The sequence below is a fragment of the Amblyomma americanum genome, chromosome 11 (genome assembly GCF_052857255.1).
Source record: "Amblyomma americanum isolate KBUSLIRL-KWMA chromosome 11, ASM5285725v1, whole genome shotgun sequence".
Classification (NCBI taxonomy): domain Eukaryota; kingdom Metazoa; phylum Arthropoda; class Arachnida; order Ixodida; family Ixodidae; genus Amblyomma; species Amblyomma americanum.
Window position 1 is genome coordinate 25389084 of NC_135507.1, and position 24240 is coordinate 25413323.

At 45.0% G+C, this 24240-nt stretch overlaps 1 protein-coding gene across 2 annotated transcripts; it reads left to right on the plus strand.

Annotated features, from left to right (window-relative positions):
- The first annotated feature begins 156 nt into the window (after nt 1-156).
- LOC144111366 (L-gulonolactone oxidase-like) lies at nt 157-24078 on the plus strand. 2 transcript variants are annotated; one of them, XM_077644645.1, is made up of 12 exons: nt 157-361; nt 415-522; nt 618-743; nt 1952-2049; nt 3178-3268; nt 4999-5184; nt 5661-5768; nt 11043-11137; nt 13706-13855; nt 17502-17666; nt 19602-19692; nt 23739-24078. In XM_077644645.1, the coding sequence occupies exons 1-12, from the start codon at nt 356-358 to the stop codon at nt 23868-23870; spliced, it is 1356 nt and encodes a 451-aa protein (XP_077500771.1). In that variant the 5' UTR covers nt 157-355; the 3' UTR covers nt 23871-24078. The 2 variants fall into 2 exon arrangements, with proteins under 2 accessions (XP_077500771.1, XP_077500772.1); XM_077644646.1 differs by having other exon boundaries at nt 222-358.
- The last annotated feature ends 162 nt before the right edge of the window (nt 24079-24240 follow it).

The window sequence follows — 24240 nt, forward strand, 5'->3', positions numbered from 1 at the left end:
AATTATGACGCAGAGCTATTTATAAAATTTGCATATTTTGTGCAACTGATACTGAGTATAAATATAGACGGCGCTAGCAACGAGACAAGTTATCATCGTCACCAATTTTTTTTTTTTTTCGCTTGTGCTGTTTGTGCGGTTCTTGGGTTATCGAACATTGCATTGGCAAGCATGGGAGCGCGATTGATGCGGTACGGCTCTGTCGAGCGAGATTACTTATCAATCGCTCGACGACACGGCCTTATAACGCCATTGTCGTTCAAGATAAGAAAAAAAAGAAGGAAACCAGGAACTTGAGGACGTAACTACGTTATACTGTAGCCGAGACTTGATTTCCGGGAAACGTTTCGTCAAGATGGTTGTGAGTTGATCAGCGCTATGTGTTCGATATGGCCTTGACAAATGCATCTCCAGTTTCAGTGCTCGAGCCCGAAAGGTGTCACGTTCGAGAACTGGTCGAAGACATTCACGTGTGAGCCCGAGTTCTACTTCGAACCCAAAAACCAGGATGAGTTGCTCGAAGTGAGTGCGTTTACATCGTTGCGTTGGTAGTATTTTAGTACGGTGTTGTAGTGTTTTCCTCACTCTTTTTTTCTTGCAACTCGTCGCTGCTTTAGGTATTGGCCTTTGCCCGCCAACGCGGAAAGAAAGTGCGGGTGGTTGGATCTGGCTTCTCGCCATCTGATATCGCTTGCACGTCGGAGGTCATGGTCAGCATGTTGCGTCTCAACAGGGTCCTGAAGGTTAGGTATGCTTAATCTCGGTCTCTCAACACATGAGTCTCATCGTGATCATGCGTTCACTCTAAATACGCAGTGCAGTGTTTTTATTTTGACCGGTAAAGAATAAAGTAGATAAGAACCGAAACAAGGGCGGCGCATAGCAAAACACCTCCTGTCATAGTTTATTCCTTCGCAAGCCTTGTGCTTTGCTCAAGGCAGAAAAGAGACCTTGCAGTGTCGTGGTGTCCCCTTTGAACCGTCAGTCTTTCGTACTTCTGTGTTGCACTGTTTCGCTTGTTTGAAATGAAGCCCAAACAGTGGATCTTACTGTTTGGCTTTGATGCGTTCAGGATTGTCGACAAAGTGGAAGCTTGGGCAAGTTGGTTGGTCATTACCGACACAGCGCAGACATTTGGCGCCACCACATTTGGGTTCAGCCACAGACCTGTTTGTACCGCTGTTCTAAATTTCCTGATAGAATCTCACCGACTGCCTTGCTAAGTGTTCCAAACTTTTCTTTTCTATCAATTATTACATGTTGACTTAATCATTATTATTTATTCCCTCTCTTTATTATTATTCTTATAATTTTGAAATCAAAACTCTCATCCCATTTCTGTTCATGATGAAAAATTCACCGGTGTTGCGCTCCCATGTGCATTTCCTTTTTATTAACTGAGTTCAGGTGAATAGCCACCCGATTCTTGGCCGATCCCCCAGTGTGGGTATGTGCCACCTTTTGATAGGCTAACAACAACAACAAGGAAACGAGAAGAGAACACGGACACACCGCTATGTCCATCTGCCCTTCTCGTCCTCTTGTTTTGCGCTGTGTCAGTAATGGTCAGAATTGTACTTCAGCATTTTACCTGGAGTTTTTATTTTTCTATTAAAGTTGAATCTCCTCTCTTTGGAGTTATCTGGTTGAATAACTTCTGTGGCACTTAAAACAGTGCTGAACAACAAATTGCACTTTCGTCTGTACTTTGCGTAACTAGTGTCTCTATTTTAGATTCGATTTTTGTTTTCCTTAACAGCATTTCTACTCCCCCCCCCCAGCCGTTTGAAATTCATCATTTTGCTGTATGAATCTCATTGTCAAACCTTCTTTTGCAGTACCTTCCTATTTATGGCATCTGAATTTGAATTTCTTTTGTCTGGAGTAAAAATTACCGTTCTTGGTGTCTTTTTCTGAGCTGACTATCTTCACGTGATTTCGCCTTCTGAAGGTGGATAAGGCAACTGCAGTGGTCAAGGCTGAAGCTGGCGTCACATTGAAGAGGCTCAATGAAGTGGAGCTTGGCCAAAATGGACTGGCTCTCATGAGGTATTGGGCCTGATTGCACCACTTCCAGCTGCTAGCATTCAAGAAGCACCCAGAAGTTGTGTTATTTTATCCATTTGTTTATTTACTGTACACTTGCATTACCTCAGGGACAATACAGAAAAATTTCTGAGCAAGGAAAAAGGTTTGGTTTATTAAGGTCTACCATTCCAAAGCGACTCAGGCAATGAGAAACGCCGTTGTGAAGGGCTCCAGAAATTTTGACCGCCTTGGGTTCTTTAATGTGCACTGACATCGCAAATTTACATGATCAAGCATTAAAATACATTGTTATCAAAGAGGCTCACTTGCTTGTTGGTTAGCTGGTTCCAGTCTGTTGCGGTTTTGGGGAAAAGAAATGAATTGTTGAAGCATTTCATTTGCAGATAAAATCAAGGTTTATTGGTTGCAGAACCTTACAGAATTATTACATGTAAATTATACAGGCGAAGGTCCCAAAGTGAAGCAACCGTACGGGTACTCTCGGTAGATCATTACAACATTAAAAAGCAGAATTAGTGGATTGCTTACAACATGCAAGAAGCAAGATATGAGCAATAAAAAGCAGAAACGCGTTCAAACTTCATAATCACAAGTACTAAAATTATACAAGAACAAAAAGTATCCGTTTTGCAATAAGATGTTTTAGGTTATTCTTGAAAACATGTAAAGATGATGAAGTTTTCAATGAAAATGGCATTGTGTTCCAAAATGAAGTGGTTGCAGAAGACTACTTCATTTATTATCCATAATTAGTATGGACTGTTTGAAGTAGAAAATTGTTTCCAGGTGCAGATCTGGTGGCTACATGGCGATAATCGCAAACTCTTTTTGTAGTTGGTGAATTGTTGTGATGCATGAACAGCAACTGGATGCATTTAGAATCGCGTTAACTACTGCCTTGTATAGAACCCAACAGAAGATCAACCGGCAAAACTGTAGTATAACATCTTTGAAGGCACGTTCTGTGTTTCCGGGCTGTCATGGGGTATGTGCTTTTGACGTATTCTCACTTCCACGAACTCTCATCTTGTAGTCCCGCATAAGTTGTGCCTCATTGCTTGGCGTGTCGGCATTAATGGCTAAATGGCAAATGCGGTTATGTGCAGTCACGTCTACAATTCCTTCTAGCCTTGGCGCTGTTTCTGATATAACTCTTGGTGGAGCCATCGCCACTGGTGTCCATGGCTCTGGACTCAATTATGGCATATTCTCAACACAGGTATAAACAAATTATATTTTTTTGCCAGTTTCCTTTAATTTCTAATTGATTTGCTTGGTAACTGTTTCTTTTTATCAAGTTTGACGAAATGCAGTGAGATGAGTCCACTTGTAGAAGAAAGAAACTTTGTTTGATTTATCCAGTAGTATTATTTTTCCTGAGCACCTGCATAGGAAAAACAAGTGGACATTGTCTGGGCAAACTATGCTTGCCATGGTTAATGAGAACGAATTCCACCTCTTTTTTTCTCCACTCCTGTCCGACCTAATTAGTGAGGGGAGAGTTTTCAATGTAGCCATGGGGTGCATTTGAGTTCTAATGAAGGTGGCACATTAAGTGTTTGGCAAGCTGTCAGTGTGGTGGGCACTTGAAGGTACCGATTGATCAAGACGTGTTGTGAGATTATGGTAGAAAGGAAGAGGTCTTATCTGATGTTGTAAGAATCGAGCACTCATATTGAAGAAACAAGCATTTAACACCTAAAATCACATGAAATTTAACACCTAAAATCACATGAAACAAGCTGATGCAAGATCTCACGATGAAGGCTTTCCGTTATTGGCTTATCCCACCTTGTGGCTACATCTTTGTGAAATATTGTATTTTCTTGGGTGAATAGTGTGTTTTTCTTTCATTTTTCTCAGAAGTGTTTATAATATTTTATTAAATTTTACGCTGTCTGGAGTGCTTCTTTCGATGAAAAGCAATGCTTGCTCTGCATTGCCAATAAAGCACTCTGAGCTTTTATTATTAGATCGCACGCAATGTTTTGCATTTTTTGGTCGAAGCTCTAACCATGGCCTACTACAACTGTTATTGATGAAGCATACTTCACTATCTTTGGTTTCAGAAACTGAAACGAACGGTACGCTGTAATACCAAAGATGTCCAGTTTACTGTCTAGTGGCTGGTACTTCATTAGTTATAATTAAGTTAATCACTTTTGCCAGTATACTAGTGCTATCATGCTCGCTGATCATGATTTTCAGCATAATCACACAAAAAACGAGTACATCCGCTGATCGAAAAAACCTCTGGCGAAAATCTTTTGGCAAAAATCTTCTATTGTGTAACCAACCTGTTATGAAATCGGGCACCTTGGACACTAAGTCGTTCATTGCGCTTCAAAAATTGCGTTCTTAATATTAGTTTGTTATTCTCTTTGAAAATTGCGGTACCATTGAGTTATGATAGTTGACAGAGGTAGGCCAAAACGTGTTTCTGTACCTGACTGTCAACAAACAGCACTCCTTTGTGAACATTTTGCAGTGACATGTGCAACATTGACTGATGATGGCCACTGGGGTTGCTTGCATAACTGTGGTCTAACACACAGTGGGGTCTTGAAAACACTGCAACCTTTCCGGTCATACGATGTTAACATTTTAGAGCTATGCAACAACGCCCTGTGTTGATGTTGAAGATGTGTTTGCAGTGCTTACACATCACATTACTTAATTTTTAGTTCCAAGCATCAACAGAGCATTTACATTATCAGTTTCATTGCTCTAGCATACATACAGTTTATCTTTTTGCACAACTCCGTGAACTGCGCAGTTATGCAAGTCATACAGATCATAGAGCTGTGAGCACTTCACAACATAGCCCAAGAGGAGATGCTAATTTTTTGGTACCTATTTTTAAGTTCTGTTGCCAATCTTTAACACATGATGCAAAAAAAAAAAATCACAGACTTGTTGCATTTCTAAAGATCGTTTTTAAACCCCAAGGTCTTGGAAATGGAGCTCATCACGAGTGATGGCCGGAGGCTCTGCTGCTCGAGAACGGAGAATGAAGATGTCTTTCTGGCAGCCTGTTGTGGCCTTGGCTCTGTGGGCATTGTCGTCACAGCAACAGTGAAGTGTGAACCAGCATTCCGGCTGCGAGAGACTCGTTACTCATGCCAACTTCAGCAGGTTTGCGGGCATTTCAACTCTGCTCCAAGTTTTGATTGTTATATAGTTTTGTTTGCACTGGGGCAATGTAAAATGTAAGTGCGCTGCTTAAGAAGTTCAAGGTTGTGAAAATCAAAGCAGTTTCATGCTATGGTGAGAGAGTTTCGCTGTTATGCCTCTAGAATGCTCATGCATTTGAACACTTTGTGAAGCATGCGGAAGTGTTCTGTAGCACGTAGACTGTTAGTCAGGTAGCAGGAAAATATTTATGGCACAAAAAAGAGCAAATGTGCTGCAGAGTTTGTTTTTGGTTTCTTAGTCTGCTGAAGCTCTGAAGGTTGGGGCTTTTAAAAAAGGCCTCTCTCGTGGTGTTGGAGTCCGCAGAATTAACCTGGGACTGGTTATTCAGAGAACTGTCAGTGTATCAGCTTGTGAGTTGGGCGAAGTTAGCTTGAGGTGGGTAATGAAATGCCTTTCTTTACCTTGCCTTCCTGTAGGTTCTCGAAAATTTGGATGTGCATCTGCAGAGCTCGGATCATTTTCGCTGTTTGTGGTATCCACACACAGACACTGCGGTCTGCTTTCATCTGTCCAGAACAAAGGAGGTAAGTTAGCTGTCACTTGCACTCTAGGATCATTGATCCATTGTTCACAAAAAAAAAACTGACAAGCGATGACGAAGTCTGCACTAGCCCGTCCTCCCCTTTCCACTTGCCCCATCTCCGCTTTCCTGCTTTCCACCTTTTTAGCCTCCCCACTGTTTTCTCCTCTGCACTATCATCCTCTCCACTTTCTCCGAGGCCTCACAGTAACGCCAACAGCAACGTCGGCTTTTTGCAAAATGGCGCTACTACTGCTAGCGCTGTAAAGAAAAAACTCTTGGAAAGCGAGGTTTTATGTATCTTATCAGAAAATCTAGGCAGGAAGCCTACAGCCTTTCAAGCCAAAGAAGGTGTAGGCAGATATCTCTATTGTTTTTGCTGGAAAGGCAAAGTAATTGAGTATTCATTTTAGATTAAAGTTATAGGTAGAAGACAATGTGCTACCAGTGAGATTTGTTCTCTTCTACCTCATTAGGATGTCTCATACATTTCAAATACTAACAAACAACAGAAATATCATATATATATATATATATATATATATATATATATATATATATATTGTAGTGTGGTAATCTTCATCGATATAACCACTGACATGCGTCGCGTGCTGCCGCTCTCAAGGACGAAGAAGTTGTTCGCTGCCTTGCTCTTTCGCCACGCCTGACGCTTCGCTGCGAGTCTCCCCTGAGCGGCTGGAATCATCCGACGTTCTACCGGCACCGTTGAGGGAAACTAACAGTCGCAGTTCCCGGGGCAAGAACTGCGCTTGGTTCGAACTCTTCAAGTCCTCGGTGTTCTCCCACTAACGTAATTCAAGTGTTTGTCGACGGCGTCGCAGTACTCGCTCTAGTCGACACGGGCGCTGCCGTATCAGTCATCAGTGAAGCTCTTTGCCGTCGTCTTCGTAAGGTGACCACCGCACTTTCCGACTTTTCGCTTCGCACCGCCTCATCACAGCGCATTCATCCCTCAGCGGCGTGCACGGCCCGTGTTCTCATCGAAGACGTCTTATACACCATCGAGTTTATTGTACTGTCTCGCTGCTCACACGACATCATCCTGGGCTACGATTTCCTTTCCACTCATCATGCCGTTATTGACTGCGCCCGCGCGGAAGTTTCCTTTTTACCTCTTTGTGATACCGTCTTGTGTGACGTCCCTACCCGGCCTGCAAAACTCCTCGTCGCCAGTGACACAGACATTCCTCCATTTTCTGCTGCCCTCGTTCCACTCTCCTGTGAAAGCGTTATTAGTTCGACTGTCTTCTTCACACCTTCCGACGCCGCTTCACGCCATCCCTGCCTCCTGCTTCCATTTGCGGTCCTCAAGATCGAAGATGGCCTTAGTGCAATGTACGTCTCAAATCCATTTTCGTGCCCGTCCGTTCTGCTACGCGGCGAGTGTCTCGGTCGTATTGAAGAACTTGATCCCGCGCTTGTAAATACTCTTCCTGCAACGCCTACTTCATTAGACGTTAATGTGCTCAGCTCTTGCGATACAGCGACCGCTTCGACGCCACCCGATGTTCTTCAACAAGCTATTGACGCAGATCTCCCACCCGCACAACGCGATCAACTCGCTGCTCTTCTACAGAACTTCACTTCTGCCTTCGACCTTCCTCACACTGCTCTGGGTCGCACGTCTGTCGTTACGCACGCAATCGACACTGGTACAAACGCACCTTTACGACAGCGTCCTTATCGCGTGTCGGCCTCTGAGCGCCAAGTCATTGCTGACAACGTGGACGACATGCTTCGCCGGGGCGTCATACAGCCATCTAACAGTCCATGGGCTTCTCCGGTTGTTTTGGTCACCAAGAAAGATGGTTCCATCCGGTTTTGCGTCGATTACCGTAGGCTTAACAAAATCACGCGCAAAGATGTCTATCCTTTGCCGCGAATCGACGACGCCTTGGACTGTTTACAGGGAGCCGAGTATTTCTCCTCTTTGGATTTGCGCTCCGGCTACTGGCAGGTACCGATGGCTGATAATGACCGCTCGAAAACTGCCTTTATAACACCGGATGGATTATACGAGTTCAACGTTATGCCCTTTGGCCTCTGCAATGCCCCGGCTACTTTCGAGCGCCTGATGGACACTGTTCTTCGTGGACTCAAGTGGCAGACCTGTCTTTGTTATCTGGACGACATCGTAGTTTTTTCTGCCGACTTTTCTTCTCACCTTCTCCGCCTAAAGGATGTCCTCACGTGTCTCGCCGGCGCTGGGCTTCAGTTGAATTTGAAGAAGTGCCACTTTGCCGCTCGAAAACTCACAATTTTAGGCCACGTAGTTTCTAAGGACGGCATTCTTCCCGACCCCACCAAACTTCGCGCAGTTGCAGAGTTCCCGAAGCCAACCTCCCTGAAGCAGCTTCGGAGCTTTATCGGCCTCTGCTCCTACTTTCGACGTTTCATCTTGAACTTCGCCTCTATCATCGCTCCTCTGACCCAGCTCCTTGCCGGCAGCTCCGACCTTTCCGCCTGGACTCCAGCCTGCGATAAAGCCTTTGACACTTTACGCCGCCTTTTGGTTTCGCCGCCCATTCTACGCCACTTTGATCCGGCTGCGCCTACGGAGATCCACACTGATGCCAGCGGTATTGGGCTTGGTGCCGTCCTTACCCAACGTAAGCCTGGTTACAGCGAGTATGTTGTGGCATACGCCAGCCGAACATTGACAAAGGCAGAATCTAATTATTCAGTCACAGAAAGGGAATGTTTGGCCATTATTTGGGCTATCGGAAAATTTCGTCCTTATGTGTATGGTCGACCGTTTTACGTTGTGACCGATCACCACGCTTTGTGCTGGCTTGCCTCTCTGAAAGACCCATCCGGTCGCCTTGCTCGCTGGGCTCTTCGTCTCCAGGAGTTTGACATTCATGTCATTTATCGATCAGGGCTGAAGCATACGGACGCGGATGCTCTTTCCCGCTCGCCATTGCCTAGAGATAATTCGTCTGACCACGTCTGTGCCTACGATATGTCGACTCTTACAACTATCGACATGGCTACCGAGCAGCGGAATGACCCCTGGATCAATGCACTTTTGAATTTTCTCTCAAGTCCTACTCCCGGTCATTCCTCCAAAGCGCTCGTCCGCCAAGCACACCACTTCTCCATTCGTGACGGTCTTCTCTATCGCCGCAATTATTTGCTTGATGGACGGAAGTGGCTTCTAGTCATCCCGCGTCATCTCCGCGCCGACATTTGTGCTGCGTACCATGGTGACCCACAATGTGCTCACGGTGGCGTATTGAAAACCTACACACGCCTACGTCTGCGATTTTACTGGCGTGGAATGTACCGCTTCGTAAGACATTTCGTGCGCGCTTGCGAATCTTGTCAACGCCGAAAAACTCCTCAGAAGTCCTCTGTTTCGTTGCAGCCGTTACCCTGCCCTGCTCGTCCGTTTGACCGCGTTGGCATAGATCTCTATGGCCCTCTTCCGACTACTCCTGCTGGAAACCGGTGGATTATTGTGGCAGTAGACCATCTGACTCGCTACACTGAAACATCACCGTTACCCTCTGCCTCTGCAAGAGACGTTGCTTTGTTCATTCTCAACAACTTGATTCTTCGCCACGGGACTCCGAAGGAACTGCTCAGTGACCGCGGACGCGTTTTCTTGTGCGACGCTCTCGAGGCCCTACTGAAAGAATGTCGCATCATTCATCGCACCGCTACTTCTTACCACCCTCAGACGAATGGCCTGACAGAACGCTTCAACCGTACTCTGAGTGACATGCTGGCCATGTACGTCAACGACGCTCATTCCAACTGGGACCACGTTCTTCCCTTCGTAACCTACGCGTACAACACTGCGATACAGACCACCACTGGATTCTCTCCCTTTTTTCTTCTTTACGGGCGCGAGCCAACCTGCACAATGGACGCGCTTTTTCCCTACCGCCCTGATGTTTCTGAATCGACGCCACTCTCGGACGCCGCCCAGTATGCAGAAGAATGCCGTCAGCTCGCTCGTTCGCTCACAAAGGAAAATCAATGGCAACAAAAACACCATCGTGACACTGGTGAGGCGCCATCATATGCGCCCAACTCCCTGGTGTGGCTCTGGGTTCCTGCCACAACCGCCGGCCTGTCAAAGAAGCTTCTTGCTCGGTATCACGGTCCATACCGAGTGCTTCAAAAAACATCTCCTGTGAACTACGTAGTTGAGCCCGTTACGCCATCTGCGGACTTGCGTCGCCGTGGACGCGAAATAGTTCATGTGGACCGAATCAAGCCCTACTACGATCCGTCTGTCCTTTCGGCACCATGAGTCGCCAGGATGGCTCCTTCTCTGCCCGGGGGGAAACTGTAGTGTGGTAATCTTCATCGATATAACCACTGACATGCGTCGCGTGCTGCCGCTCTCAAGGACGAAGAAGTTGTTCGCTGCCTTGCTCTTTCGCCACGCCTGACGCTTCGCTGCGAGTCTCCCCTGAGCGGCTGGAATCATCTGGGTTCACCGAATAAACACACCCCTACAATATATATATATATATATATATATATATATATAGTATAGAAAGATAAACGTATTTGGTTGCTAGAGGCAAAAATTCAAAGTTGAAAGCGCTTCATTTAGCCATAGATTTATTTTGAGTCGACGTTTCGGACAGAGCCTGTCCTTTCTCAAGACTGAGGTTACAGGGGTCTTCTTCCTCTTTTTAAGGAGTTGGCACTGGCACACATGTACGACTAGTGTACATGTGTGCCATGTACGAGTAGTGTTCTTTGCCTCCGTTTGTTTCTTTTGTTCATGTGTCGTACATGTGTGCCAGTGCCAACTCCTTAAAAAGAGGAAGAAGACCCCTGTAACCTCAGTCTTGAGAAAGGACAGGCTCTGTCTGAAACGTTGACTCAAAATAAATCTATGGCTAAATGAAGTGTTTTCAACTTTGAATTTTTATATATATATATATATATATATATATATATATATATATATATATATATATATATATATATATATATATATATATATATATATATATATATGAACAAGTCCTTTGTCTCCGTTATCCTTGTCTTATCAGAAAATACAGCAATCAGGATCTGGATTTCATACCAAATTTGTTATTTCTGCTGCAGTGTTTTGAAGCTAGGGGTTGCCCTCTTGTTGTGGTATGTTTTTGTAAGCCTTGAAACAGCTTTATTGTTTGCGTTAATTTGATAGCTTCCGTGTCTTGCATGATTGCTGATGCTACTTCATGTTTGATAAGTCGTGTTGGTTTTCATGCAGACGTGCTTATGTATTGGCGCTCGTTTACAGGAGGCTACAAAACCATCGTTGCTTCAGAGCATCTATCTCTGGATTGTGGAATATGCTTTTGGCTACTATGGTATGGAGTTTCTACTCTACCTGAGGTAAGAGGGATGACAATACATTGCGGATGGCTGCTGTTTGCATGTGGTAGTTTTCCAGTGTCATGTCCATTTCATGTTTACGTTCCAAAATGGAAGTTTGTATTCTGTCGCATGCTTTCTCATCGCATGCTTTTATATCGGTTATGTCACATACCGTATTTACTCAAATGCAACGAGAGTTTTTTCCCGGATTTTTTCCCCTTAAAAGCTACCCCCTCGTTATAATCGAATACCGTACTTCGATATGCTTAGAGCAGTGCCGCAGTGCAGCCATTTCAAAGCAATCAGCTTGGTTTCGGTTTCCGCAGTTTTGCAATCTTATGCTGGCAACATGGGTACCACGGAAGCCAAATCCTCATCCATCCAAAGTCAAAGCGTTGTTCTCTTTTTTTGTGTGTGTTCGTTGCTGCCTCGCGATGAATGCGTCGTCGTGTCGTGTCCTTGTGGCAACGGTCGTTTAAAGAGAAAAGCAATCCTGTTAGCTGAAGAGGTCGGGAATTCTGTTGCAGCTCGAAGACGTGATCTCAACGAGTCAACCATCCGCGGATGACGGCTGCAGCGGGAGGGGATTTTAAAATGTGAGCCCGACTGCAAAGTATTTCTTGGGCCTCGCCACGGCCATCATGTCGAGCTGGAGAAAAAGAGTGGTGAACTTTATTATCGAGCAGCACAACCGTCTCATGGGAGTCAGTGTCGAGCTGATCCATTGGAAAGTTAGAGACGTCGCTCGGGAGATGGGAAGTTCAGAGCATCTCATGGGTGGGCCCAAACGTTCGTGAAAAGGAATGGATTCTCTCTGCAGCGAACAACATCGATACGACAGAAGTTAACGGGAGACTTCGATAGCAAAAAGGAAGACTCCGAAAGCGGGGAAGATGAATAAACATATTGGCCACGATGTCTATTAAAGGTACTTTGTTTTGCGCCCTTAAGCCTCGCGTTACATTCGCGGTTTTATTTTTTCTCTCTGAGCACCATGTGAAGTTACCCCTCGCATTACATTCGTAGTCGTATTACATTCGAGTAAATACGGTACTTTCTCAAGCAGTTTTTCTTCCTCGATCTTTCACTGCTGTGTCTACTACAGCACTTTGTTGTGTACATCTAGTGAACTTCCTGAAACATACTGTGGACATACACTCGACAGGCTTCTGTGGGTCTGAGCTTATATTCTGGGGGAGGCTGAAGTGTTTGGTTTTTACGTGGTAGCGTATACAGCTCATTCAGACGAAAAGTCGTCGCTGTGACTTATAACTGAGATGAAGGCCTCAGAAACATGACTGAAATATTCCCAGAAGTTTCAAATGAAAAAAAAGAAATTCGCCAGCATTGGGGTTTGAACTCGGGCCCACTGCGTGTCGAGCGGGCACGCAACGTGTATGCCACAAAGGGCCATTGGTTCAAGTGTGTAATAGGGGAACCAAGTGAACGCGTTGTGGCGTGTATGATGGTAAAGTGTGTTGGGGACGTGTACTGATGTTATAGTAGTTAAAAAAATAGATAAAACCAAATATAGACGTGCTAATTAGGTGTTGGAAAAGAAGGAAAAAACGCTATCGCATCCACTCCTAAGGCGAAGCTTAAGAGTCTTCCTGATTTTTTGTTAGATTTCGGTTAAATTCAAGCGAAGTGTTAAATGCAAATGATACAGGTGCAAAGTGCAAACACTGCACTTCTGCTTACAGAAACACACCGAGAGCATGGTGGTTCTTTCTACCCTTTTTGGTTCTTCAGGCAAATGTGTACTCCTCTCTTCCCAACGAGACTGATGGGTTTATTGACTGCAGCCCAGACTAGCACAACCCCACTAGTTCCAACTGGAAATGGTTGGGCGGACTGGTTTAACCGTCACTAAGCCAGTTTGCTGTGTAACAATTTTGCTAGTTCTAAATTGTCAGTGTGCGCATGTCTCAACAGGCTTGTATCTGGCTAATGATTATGACAGGTGATGAATTGAGAGGACCATCCACTGACTATATACATGAATGCTTTGTACAGGCTGAATGTTTTGTTATGTTTTCAATCTCATTTTCCTGCATCATGGTTCCACATATTATGCAGCTTGCATGTGAAGCTCCAAATGCTGGGAAGTAAGGAAATGCCTCAAGGACATAAAGGAAGGGCAGCTTTGGCACAAATAATGTCTCATTACCTCCTTATAAGACTTATAATAAACTGCACATTTCCAACCAAGAACCTTAATTTTAACCCAATGTCGCACTGTGACTAACAGCCTTAACCCCCCCCCCCCCCCGCCTTTGGCATCACAGCTGTCGTTCCTTTGACCCCCTCCCCTCCATACTTAAAAGACGCTAGCTACTGCCCTCAGTCACCTCTGATGAAGGAGCCGAGTCGGCTTCGAAACATTGGGTTAAAATTAATGTTCTTGGTTGGAGATGTGCAGTTTATTATAAGTCTTCAAACCCAACCAGACAGGCAAATCTGTCAAAATGTTTAGTTTTCCTCCTTATAGGACGCACATTTCACGAGGAAAGGCAGGAGGCGTGTAGTTAGTGGTGGTCTTGAACTTTTCAGTGGAGGCTAAAAGGTGATGAATACTGCTTTCAGCACCTGGTTTCCCTCCTGGATTCCCTGGCTGAATGAGCTGTTCCTGAGTGTGATATTTGCACCACGTCGTCAGAGGGTGGACGTGAGTTACCGGGTGTTCAACTACGAGTGCCGGTTCAAGCAGCACGTCAATGAGTGGTCCATCCCAAGGTAGGACAGCAATAAGCTGCCTCAGTGACGAATGTTTAGGTGCATTCTTCATGGTCTCATGGACGCATATTTTATCTGTGGCTTTTTTTATATGCATCAGAGTGCAGTGTTGGGGTCTACAGGTGGGCTGGGGAATGGGTGCACAGGTCGGGGTTGAATGTAGTACAGCTATTAATAACATAAACTGTAATTTTGACATGTTATGGTGTCAACACCAAAGCATTCGCATGCATCATGCCATAAAGCCATACCTGCCACAGATTCCATCCCGCTTACCAGACAATATGCTTAACTTGGTTCTTTTTTTATGCTCCTTTTTCGACATGCAGGAGACAGAAGCGCAGTATAGAAAGAGTGACATCTAATTTTCCTCCTTTTGATACTTCAGTAACTGTGCTAATGAGGAGATTTGTACCAGGCTAAGTATATATGCATCTTCCATTGAAGTGTGTTGAAGTGACTGCTCAAAGTAAAGGACCAGCCTTTGTCGAAAATATGCAGCCTACAGGATTCGCCTCTGGGCTGTGCGGTTGGTTCATTCTGTTTTGCCGGCGTTTCGGATCTCTTGAAGGCGAGAGTAAATTTCATCCTCGCCCCTCCTAGCTGAAGACTCCTAAGGATGCCAGAGAGTCCTACTATGCATGGCTTGAAAGCAAATTCATTGGACTATATATATTTCCAAAAAAGGCTGTCTGTTTTTTTCTTCATGCCTGACTTAGTTGTTATTTCTGCAGCCATAGCCACTGTGTTATGTTGCCCATGCAAATGGTTGAGTGGAATGAAAAAGGGAGTGGCCAGGTTCTTCCAGGCTGGAAAATTGGCATGTGCAAGGGGGGGGAGGGGATCACTGGTGAAGATAGTGTGGAAAGAAAAAGGTTGCTTGCTGGCTCATAACTTGCATGCATGTACGCAATGTTGGCCACACCCTTGTGAACTGAAGCATACGGGCCAGAAGAGTTGCTCTGTATGGACTGATTTAAAGCAGAAAAAAATTTTCCGGTGTCTAGCTTTGGTTAAACCTGGAGTGACGCGATAGCCACAGCTGGCCGAGTGGAATTTGGTCACATGAGCAACCACGTGATCAGCCACGTGACCAACTATGTGACAGTGTGGCGACGCCGCCACGCTGAAGGCTCGAAATGCTACCGTCAAGTTTAACCCTTTCAGCCCTGAATTTTCGTGTACAATGCTGGAATTTTTTTATTGGCTTGTTTAGTTTCTCTACCAACCTTGTAGCTGGAAAAGCAGAAAGATGTCGCACGAATGTGCATATGCCGAATGCCAAATCGGGATTGGAATAATTGGTCAGCGTCAATTTGAAATTTCGATCAGAAATGAGACTTTGCTGTCTGACAGTAATATTGAACGATTTCGTGCCTCAGAGATGAAAAAATGCTGCTGTCTGGATAGTTTAAAATTGTTTTTAAATATCGAAACATGCATATCCCATAGCATCTTTCACCTCTTTCATACGCCATCTTCCTCGTCAACGGCAACAAAAAGCACGAAAGTGCGAAAAGCGGATGCCATATGAATGAGGGGGCATTTTCGTGCCTATTTAACTTCTCATTTTCGTGACTCATCAATATAAGCCTTGAAAAAAAAAAATTTTTTTTGTTTACTGATATGTGGACACCAGGGCCGAAAGGGTAGCCTCCTAGTATGTGTGCAAACACATGTAAACACACTGTGTCAACATGGTTATCCATACTGCATGAGTACAGAAGTACAGTAAGTTGGATTACTGCGTTGACCTCTGTAGAGTCACATGAACGATGCTCGGTCGGTTGACTGCTCACATACCCAGGTTAGACTGTTGCATTGCTCTTACAATCTGCGTGTTCTGCCTCTCCCCCCCATGCCTAACACAAAGCAGTGCGCTTAACTTGAAGCTGTTATATGCATAAGCTATGTGCTCCCTTCACTGCTTTCACTATAATGCTGCAGAGTTCAGTCTCTACATGACCACCTATTCTAGTTCTGCAGTTCTTGAGTACTTCATGAAGCACCTTGGCGTGTTCCAGCTGCAGTAGCCGACCGATTTTTTAGACTCCAACAGTTTGGACTAGAAAAATATTTGATACTTTGTTCAGGAATCGCCGCACACCTTATAGTAGGAATATGTACTATCGGAGACAGAACTGCCCAGGACGCGGCTCCAATGGCTGGAGCAGGGAAAACTGCTTCGCAGCGCTATCTAGTGATGATTCACCTGGTTCAAGATCAAAAATATGCGCATGCGCGTCCTAGCTTGCGTACAAGCGTGTGCTGACTGTCGCCTTAACGCGAGTTGCTTTTTGCCCATGAATCTTCCGCGAGATGCCGCCATGAAGGCATCGGTTGGAAGCGTCTGCTGCACTGGTGACAAGGCGGTTGTCATGGCTTTCGCCGAGCAAGAGCGGCATCCTCTTAATAAAGCGTGCATTGAATGGCAAAGTTTTTTTTTTCGTTTTTTTTTCTGACTGCGTCTCTTTTTGCAGTCTTTTCCCAGACAATCGAGCATAGACTATGTGGAAAGGGAAATTGGTGCACCTCACTCTGCGAAGCGTTATCTGCATTTGATAGCGCATCACACAGCGGCATCTCGCGGAAGGTTCCTGGGCGAGATGCAACTCGCGCGAACGAGCCAGCAAGTACAGGCTTGCACCCAAGCTAGGTCGCAAGCTTCATCTCAAACCGGGCGAAACATCGCTAGATGGCGCAGCGATGCAGTCTGACTTGCTCCGGCCGTCGGAGCCACGTCCTGGGCACTTCTGTCCGTGATAGTACATATTCACGACCAATGTTTCGAACTTTGTGGAGTCTACAGTTTCGATTTTCCGAATTAAAACAGACACCAGCGATACTGTGGAGGTCTTTTTTTTTGACCAAAAGTTCGTTTTTCTGACCCAGTATAGACGTGAGCAGGCATCGCTGTCACATCTAACCAGTCCTTCGTTGCTGTGATCTCTTGGTTTTAAATGTAGTTAATCAGATCGATTAACTTTCCTCATTTCTCATTTTTGCCACTCGAGGTTATTGTATGCTCTTCGTTTCTGTCAAGGTGCTCTGCAAAAAAGAGCACGTGAGCCAGTGTTCGTTATCGCGTTAAAAATGGGACAGCGGACGAGTTCACTGCGGGGGATGCAGGGGCCACGGTTGAGACGCCACTGCCCGGGGTGCGGGGCAAATGGGGGCGATGGTAATTCTGTCAGAGGTGCTGCCCTCTTCCCATTGGTTCTCTTGCACTATTTGCTGATGCCCTTTTAAACTGGCTTTTTTTGCTGTGCGCTGCGAGTGTAGAGCGATGCAGGGCACTCATTGTGGCCGCGTCGCGCAGTATGATTTCGGTGACGCGAGGTGATGCGGACGCGACAAAAGGCTAATTCCAGCTCAAATATAATCTAATGGTATCGCTTGCAAACGAGGTGCTAGAAACGGCGAAGTTCGTGATATTTAAGGCCAGTCTTTTGTAGCAAAGTGACTTTTTTGAAGCTCTCTGAATTTTTCTGGCTGTTTGATTATTCAGACCAATTTCCAAGTCCCGCCAAGTCCGAGAAATTGGTTGTCGACTCTATACAATACGGTCTGTGGCTTCAAAGGGCAGAACAGTGGGAAAGAGAATTTTTTGTTTAGACTATTGGTGGTGTTGTTTTATGAATTCTAGGGAGAACACAGCCCTAGCCTTGTGGAAACTCAAGGAGTGGATTGACAACACTCCCGGTGCCTATGTCCACATACCCGTGGAGATACGTTTTGCCCAAGCAGACGACATCTACATCAGCCCTGCTTCTGGTCGTGACAGCTGCTACATCAATGTGATCATGTACAGGTGAGATCATCAGCAATGTAGTATATTGTGGACGGAAGGGTTCACCTTGAGCTGAGCAGCACACCATTTTGTATTGCACGTGTGGGCAAGACACGACTGGCACAGTGCCAGATACTTCTGGTAATGCCAGTGCAATGCTTTGCGTAACTACGAAGTGGCATGGTATGCGAGATGCTGTCACATGTAGAGAAGTGGAATATTTAGCATGCTCATTACTCCATTCCCTTCACAATCTGAAAAGCCTGGTACTCAAATGCCGTCAGTGAGCAGCTGCTTGACTTGACTGTGTCTGTTCACAACGAGGGACGCTGATAATGTCGGCACTGCTTGCTTAGGTGTGTGGGGTTCCCACTATTGCTGCAACCTTGCAGTCAGAGTTAATGCTCACTGCGCTTGCTCAAGCACACCTGCAGTTATGGAGAACAGCAGTACCAAAAAATAGCCAGAAGGCAAACAGTTTATTTGCGACCTTCCATATTGGGGGGGCTTCTTTCAGGCAAGGGGGCAGGCAGGTAGGCAGGCAGCAGGTGTAATAACACGAATGCAGTGCAAACAGGAAAGTGGGGTGATCACCTTGTGGCAGGTTTTTGAAGCTGTACGGGTGTCTTTATTCTGTGTTGGCCTGCTTCCACTATGCTCCTCTCGTCTCCACATAGCTGGAGCTGCCACTCAACTCTGCGACTTTCCACCAGGTGGCACTACTGACCCCGCTCCGCCCAATCAGACGCCTGGGTGCCTGGTCACTGGGAGGGAGGTTGGCCGCAAGGCACACTGTTCACCACTTCGATGTAGAGGGAATGAGAGGGGAGCTTGGTGTGTCGCACACGGGCGAGGAGGACAAGCACAGAGTTTCTTTCCTGACCACATGTTTCACTGCCAGCTAACTTGATTGCAGTTTTCACTCCATGTTCTTCTCAAAGAGCTATGTTCAGAACAAAGAAATTGGCTTATCTCTCTATTACAATGACAGCTGTTAATGGCACAGTGCCCCCTGATGTGTGACACAGGCATAAACGTTTGCATAGCAGGGAGAGGTGGCTGTGAGGTGGGCAGGGGAGTGAGAGAGGAGGGGGCAGGGATGGAAGGAAATGCTAGCACATGTGACCCAGGGGAGCGGATGCACCACAGCATGCGGTGGCGAGAGTGAGAGGGTAGTACTGCAGTGCAGAGGCATGGTTTGGACGGGTGGGTTTGCAGGTACACCGCTGCTCAGTGGAGGAGGGTGAGGTGCCATGACACGACACAAGCGGGCAGTGTAAAGAAGGTGGAGTTAAGCAGCGCGGCGTAATAGCCATTGCTGGGCTCTTTCATAGCACACAGCTTAGTGGAAACGTTTGTCAGTTTCTTTGTTGTAAAGAAGGAAAGAACAATCCTTGCATAAATCTTCTTTCAGTGGAGTTTGCTTCTCTAATTATCTGGTTTCTTTCAAAGCCCATGTCAGGTTCCTGTGTGATCGTTTTTAGTTACGTCTCCTGCTGCATGCAGTGGTTTGCGTCGTGCGCATAATCTGGTCATAAACTCGGGAGGCTGCTGCATCTTCCTTTCTGAGCATTTGGTGGGAATCTCCTTGTAAACTGTAGTTAAGCAATCATGCAGCTTTGGTTTCATCAATTTTTCGATATAATGTTGTAAGAAAATTTAAGTATACTCTTGACTTTTTAAACAAGGATATGCAGCTTGCAGTGAAGGTAAGCACAGGGGAACACTATGCAAATACACTGGATTTAAGCTTCACATCTTGCACAGGCATGGGGCAAGCTGCTTAATCACATCTGACAAAAATGTGGTGTAGGGATATGTGCAGTGGTACGCCAGCTGGAAAAAGGCATGCCATAAATGTGATGAATTGCTTTGTAACTGCGATATCGAGCAGAAACACATTATGGCTGCATACATTTTCACTATTTTGCAACTTTTCTTTTTACTTTGCTTTAGGCCGTATGGGAAAAAAGTTGCCTATGAGGTCTACTGGGCTGCCTATGAGGGTATCATGAAAAGTCTTGGTGGACGGCCACACTGGGCTAAGGTAGGTGTGTGGTGCTTTTGAAGCAAGCATTGAACCATGGGTGCCTGTTGTACAGTTAAGCCTCAGCACTGGCATTTCACTCACTGGAGCTCTTCTACCTTATCTCAGAGCTCTGTGAACAGTGGTGTAGTTCTTACTCTTAGCTGAATTTATGGTTGCTTTTCTTTAACTGAGCATCAGTAAAGTATAATTCACTTCTTTCATTTTAAATTCAAAGAAAAGAAGTGCACAGATTCATTGCCTTAGCTATTCCTGAAACCAGTGCCTCAGCTGACCACAATGCATAGTCGAATTTTCAGGAGTGAGTGAATGGATGAATGGATAGGCGAAGGATGGCTCCGTGGCCTGATTCCGGTTCAGGATTGTTTCATCAGGAACACTTTCTTTGGGAAGATTTTTGGTCCATGTTTCTGTGGGCAGTGCTTGCCATAACTCATTTGGTGGCCTCTAATGAACAGTTTCAAAGACTTTATGGTATTACTGAGCTGCATGCATGTTGTTAGTTTTTGTTATGCGCAGCAGCGACTATTACGAGGCTGTTGTTGTTTATTTGCAGTCAGATTGAAGAAGCTCTTCTTTTTTATCGTTTAAACATAGTAGGGCCATTTAATATATTATTGCTTAAATACTTTTTTTAATGAAGGAACGTTAATTGCATTTGCATTTGGTTTCTTATGGCCTTAGTTTAACTGCAGATGATGTTCATTGGTTGTGCATTGACATTTTATCTTCAGCAGCGTAATGTATGATGGTTCAATGAAAAGTTTCGCATCTAAATATGAAGGAGTTATTGCAGTATGATGGAATTATTTTCCACAAAAGGGCAAATTTTTTATACTACCCCCTGCTATATGGTGAGCCGAAGCAGTGTTGACTGCGTCATAAATGGCACTGTGATTAGGAATGCGTTTTTGAAGGGGTTAATTTCACAAAAAAGATTGCAGGACTTTGTTCCGGATTACGGAAGAGTTGAACGGGTGGGTGCCTGCACTGAAGGGAACATGGCTGTCCTACATCGATCTGGTTGCATAAAAAATGCAACAACGGAAGGCAGAGTGACTTGTGTCTATGACATCGTCTTGCCAGATTGTTAAGTGATCTTCCAATGAGTGGGAATGTCCCATGAAGGTGTGCATGCTAATACAGTAGAATCTCGATGATATGAACATGGTTTAAATGAATTTCGGGATGATAAGAATTCGTGAAATTCCCTGGCCTGGAGTGCATTGCATACTATGTGCAGAATTTTGGGTGCTTTGAACTCTCTCCTGTGTCACTGCAGATGATGTGAACAGTTGAGGCACAGACTACACCCTTGCAGACGTTGTGATCGTCAGTTGCGCGATACGCGCTGCGTAGTACATCCCGCCAGCCATAAAGAAATGTGCATGAATGTATTTCTTATGCTTCTGCATTTGGATTTTGTTGGTTGAGAGTGAAACTAATGTTTCATATTATTGAGCTTCTACTGCATCAGATGCGAGCTGCACTTGAGGGAGGTTTCTGTAAGAAGAGTGGCGCGGAATCTGACAGCAGAACAAAGGCAGCAAAACGTGGTGACTGCAGTTGCTCAAAGCGGGCATTTTCAAGAAAACCAAACGGCCTTCATCTTTCAGAGGTCTAGGGGAATTCTGATAGTTTAACATCTCCGCAAAAGGTCAGGCAATCAGCGCAGCGCATCACACGATCCTGTCGGCAGTGCTTAAGGCCACTATGTCAAGGAAGCATCTTGGAATGTGTTGCCATTTTTTTTTTCTAAGAGGACACACCCTGCCATACAATACTCTTGCCTAGTGGCACTCAGTGCGTGAAGCTTTGAACTGCAATCGCTCTGGCCTTGTTCATTTTACCTCGCACCGTGGTATCTTCGCTTGTTCTCTGCTGCAAGGAAAAGCACGAGGGGAAGCGCTTCCGAGCAGAAAATGCGGTTGGGTTGAATTTCTACGAGTTTTGGAACTCTTACGAGGGGCTCCCTTTTTCTTTGTCAAAAGTTTTCATGGACCTTGAGTTCATTGGGAAAAAGAGTATAGGAGTGTGAGGGGACTGCGTGGAATAATACTCATGTTCTGTCATTCTTGGACAGTTGTGTGGCATTCAAATGCGTAACTTCCTATCCAGCTGTTGTGTATAAGCATTCATTCCTCTTCCCGGTGACTGGAAGTCTAAAGTGTAAAATATCTCTAGCTAACAATACGTCTGGAAAATAGAAAAATGGTGGCAGCAAAAAGAAAACAAAAAGTATGGAGGGTGAGTTTACTGGCTACAATGAACATCTGTCCATTGCTGTAACCATTGAAGGGCAACCTTGATTTTGAGTTGGTGTGCTGTATATTTTTTGGATTTTTGTCTCTTCGTTGCAATCAATTGTTTTTTAATATGACAAGCAGAACAATTTTAAAACAGCAGGAAAAAAAAAGGAACTGAACCTGAATAACAGCATCCATGGATCTGATATAGGCAAACATCTGAAATAAGCAAAACCAACCTGAAAATTCTCTTGTTCAGTAAGCGCCAAGCGTGTGACAATGGGCAGTTTGTTTGCGACATCAGAAATACAGGACTGACTATGGCAACCACCCAAATAGAGGTCACAAAACGGGTAGCTTCAAAACCTAATCATGCTGAAACGAAATGCCACTCAGATATGAAGCATACAAGATTGGAAGGCTGGGGGGAATATATGATAAACATTACGGTACAAAGTATCATCTTCAGAAAGCTTGTGGAGTTGCTCTTTAAGGGGACTCTGAGCTTAATCTGAAGTTGACCTGTATAAATAGATAGCTGCGTTGTGATAAGAGAGGTACTTCTTCCGAGAAGAGAGCTTTTACGAGCTAAGTAAGCCCAGAAGATTAAATGCAGGTGTTGTCATCACCGGCCGTCCTCACAAGTGGACTGTGATGATGTCAATACAGTTTTGAGCATTTAAATGCTTTTAGGCTAACATCATCTGGGGACTGTGGCGAACATGCCACCGGACCTTAATTTTAAGCACGGATCTCTGAGGCCATGCTACACAGCCTTTCAATTTCATATGGTGATCATGACAAGAGTTCTTTTTGGTGTTGATGACATGAGTTTCAATCGGGTGGAAGGAAGAAAAGCTTTCCATTTTTATATCCAATTTTCTCAGCAGTAAATGCATCTTTTGCTACTAAACAAACATCGAGATAGCCACAAAGAGCCACGTAAAAATCAATTTTAACTTATAACCAAAAGAAGATTGAGTTGGTCTCAGTGTTCACGCGAGAGAGGACTATTGTTTTTGCCAGTGCATCTTAAAGCCTAAAAGCAATACTTTGATAATTGGCCCAAACAGTGGGAGTACAGCTGAAATGCACCGTGACTTGACTTTTAGCTGGGTGGTCAGTCTTCTCAAAATGATCTGCGTGGAGGTTTCTTTTCTACATCTAAGTAAAAAAAATGAACAGCCCTCGTTGCAAAGATAGTGAAAGAGAATAGCAAGCGTTGGTCAAGTAGTGTCATTGTTGTGAGAAATTTGAAGGGTGACATATTATTATTCTAGCCTGTTACCCATGTTGCCCGTAAGGAAAGCCAGTGACTAGTAGCACAGGAGCCTATTTTTTTACGGGGTGTTTAACTTTAGGGCAGTGCAGATTAATTAGAACAAAATTATCTAAAGGTTAATCAAGATATGTTGGGTAATTGATCATGTATATAGACTAATGCTTCTCACTGAGGCCTGACAAGGTAACCCAACTTCAAAACTGTGGTCTAGGACTGTTATAGCGCTTTGATCAGAATATTTGCATTGAGTAAAACAGATACCCCAGTGTGCCAAATGTATTGTGGTATGCAAAAAAAAAAACTTGTGTATTATATTGTAGGATAGTATAGCAATAGAAAATTTGTATGTCATATGTAGGTTCACAGAGAAATGTCGGTAGGCTTATATTTTGCTTGTGCTGACCACAGTAGGCCGTGTACCAGTTTTTTTCTTCGCCTGTAGTCACGTTCAGTGACGCAAGTGCAACCACTGCATTACCAACAACAACTCATCGCCCTCTTGTTCTTACGTCCACCAGGCCTATAATGCAACTGCAAAGGAGATTCATGCCATGTACCCGAACTTCTCCAAGTGGTGCGCCATCCGACAGAAGCTGGACCCCCAGGGAATGTTCCTCAACCCTTATATGGAAAGAATCTTGGGCTCCTAGATGAAATACTGCCAAGTATTTGTTGAAACCTCGCGATTCACTGAGCACATGTAGCTTGCGATGTTCTGGTTACCGGTAGAGACCTCGGTTCTGCGGCAAGAGTCGCCGATAGTCTGCATGTATGTGGTAGCGTAGCTTAGGTGCATCACTAAGAGCGAGTTTTATACGGAACACGAACGTTCTTCAATAAAGCGAACAGGAAACTTGATTTGTTGGGGTCGCTTAATTGGCCAAGCCGCGCTGGCGGCGGCTCGCTGCCGCTTGTTCATCGACGGCTTGTGCCACTACCTTTTTTTTTTCTTATTTCTCTCTGCACGGCTTCTCTGACGCGTTCTTTACACGCCGGCTGCGGCGACCTCCGCAGCGACCT

Excerpts from the sequence above, each read along its gene's own strand:
- LOC144111366 (XM_077644645.1), top strand. Across the intron at positions 5,185-5,660 it reads ACTCATGCCAACTTCAGCAG|GTTCTCGAAAATTTGGATGT; the intron begins GTTTGCGGGCAT and ends GCCTTCCTGTAG. Across the intron at positions 11,138-13,705 it reads GAGTTTCTACTCTACCTGAG|CACCTGGTTTCCCTCCTGGA; the intron begins GTAAGAGGGATG and ends TACTGCTTTCAG.